The sequence below is a fragment of the Silene latifolia genome, chromosome 9 (assembly GCF_048544455.1).
Source record: "Silene latifolia isolate original U9 population chromosome 9, ASM4854445v1, whole genome shotgun sequence".
In the NCBI taxonomy this organism is placed as follows: domain Eukaryota; kingdom Viridiplantae; phylum Streptophyta; class Magnoliopsida; order Caryophyllales; family Caryophyllaceae; genus Silene; species Silene latifolia.
Genome location: NC_133534.1, coordinates 118,245,770 through 118,247,558, shown reverse-complemented (window position 1 = coordinate 118,247,558; position 1,789 = coordinate 118,245,770). Strand labels below are relative to the sequence as shown.

At 39.7% G+C, this 1,789-nt stretch overlaps 1 protein-coding gene across 1 annotated transcript; it reads right to left on the bottom strand.

Annotated features, from left to right (window-relative positions):
* Positions 1-351: 351 nt before the first annotated feature.
* Positions 352-1,558, bottom strand: LOC141601517 (uncharacterized). Its single transcript, XM_074421806.1, has 3 exons — positions 1,418-1,558; positions 857-1,104; positions 352-706 (listed from the first exon to the last, which is right to left on the bottom strand). Exons 1-3 carry the CDS (start codon positions 1,556-1,558, stop codon positions 352-354), a joined length of 744 nt encoding a protein of 247 aa, XP_074277907.1.
* Between the last annotated feature and the right edge of the window lie 231 nt (positions 1,559-1,789).

Here is a 1,789-nt window from a genome sequence, read left to right as displayed (position 1 = left end):
CTGAAAAATTGACTGGTGTATCCATCAGGCCCAGGGGATTTGTCCTTGGGAATACTAAAAAGAGTCGTCTTTACCTCATCTGCAGTAACAGGTCTATTTAGTGCCTCCCAGTGACTCTCAGTACAACACTTCCCTCTTCTAACCACCTGAACTATAACAGGCACAATTGAAATCTGAGAGCCCAACAACTCCATGTAGTAACTCAGGAAATCCTGATGAATATGTTCACCCTGAGTACAGACAATCCCATTCTGATCCTCAATACTCAATACCTTGTTCTGTACCATTCTCTTCCTAATAGAGTTATGAAAATACGCAGTGTTAATATCTCCCTCCAAAGACCACTGGATTTTAGCCTTTTGAACCAAAAAAACTATCCCTTGCAACAAGGAGTTCTTTCAATTCTTGTGCAACATCATGCTCTTGCTGCATCAGATCTGTATTACCAGGATTATTAACCATATCTTTTTGAATATGTTCCAACAGTACCACTGTAATGTTATAACTATTTTCAATATCTGAAAAGCAGGATTTGTTAAGATTTTTAAGTACAGGTTTGAGGGCCTTCAATTTTTTAATTACTTGAAACATCTTGGTACCCCTAATCTGCCTTTGCCAAACATCATTAACTGACACTTTAAACATCTCAGATTGCCCCCACATATTGAAGTATTTGAAACACTTCTTACCCTGTAACCCACTCTTCCTATCAGATAGAGTACAAGGAGAATGATCAAATAGACCAGGTGGGTGAAAGTGAGCCCAATAATCCCCAAATTATTCAATCCACTCTAAGTTGCCCATAGCTCTATCAAGTCTACTATAGACTCTATCCGCAGGGTCCTATTTATTAGACCAGGTGAATAAAGCCCTAGTAGCTTGGACATCCTCCATGCAGCAAATGGACACACAATCCTGAAACTGTTCCATCTCCACTTCAGTAGAGTTACCTCCTAACCTTTCTACTGGAGACAAGATAGTGTTGAAATCCCCTAGCCAAAGCCAAGGAAGACTACAAGACCCAGCAACATTTTTGAAAACACTCCATAACACTTGTCTCTCAGAAACATCATTATGAGCATAAATCATAGTCAACAAAAACTCCTTTCCATCAGTGGAAGAAGTCACCCTCATATGAATATATTGAGCACCATAATCAAGAAATTGAATAGAGAAGCACTCAGGTATCCAAAAAACCCAAATCCTCCCCCTTTTATGCCAACTACAACTAGTTGAAATACTCCACCCATCACATAAAGTAGTAGGTCTCTTTAACAAAATACTAGGTTTTATTTTAGTTTCTAGTAGTCCAAACAAGCCCACACCATTATTTTGTATAAACCACTTAACTATCTTCTGTTTATTCATATCATTCAAACCCCTAACATTCCAAAATCCCATACTATGCATTTAAAACCAGAGAGGGGAGATCCTTACCACTCTGACCTACACTCCCCTTTGGTGTAGCCAGTTTGTTCAAAGCCTCAATGAATGTAAATGGCCCTGCACTGCCAGTACCCCGAGCACCAGCAGGCCCACCTTGCTTATTCATTCTCATTATAGTCCTTGCTGGAGTAGATTTGACAGTACGAAGGATTAATTTATTGGATGTTGCATTGCATGCATATAATCGACAACATATCAAGTATAGATGATTTCCCTAATCATTAGTAGAGGCCGCTATCGAGGCGGGCGGGATTAGGTGTTCAGTAAAAGAACTTCCTAATATGTACCCTAACCCCTTACTCCAGATCTCTGTGAACATCCGTGTTCATTGGCATCTACGAGA

Excerpts from the sequence above, each read along its gene's own strand:
- LOC141601517 (XM_074421806.1), bottom strand. The coding sequence starts at position 1,558 with ATGAGAATGAATAAGCAAGGTGGGCCTGCTGGTGCTCGGGGTACTGGC. Across the intron at positions 1,105-1,417 it reads GTAAGGATCTCCCCTCTCTG|GAGTTTTTGTTGACTATGAT; the intron begins GTTTTAAATGCA and ends ACTGATGGAAAG. Across the intron at positions 707-856 it reads ACTAGGGCTTTATTCACCTG|GAAGAGTGGGTTACAGGGTA; the intron begins GTCTAATAAATA and ends TCTATCTGATAG.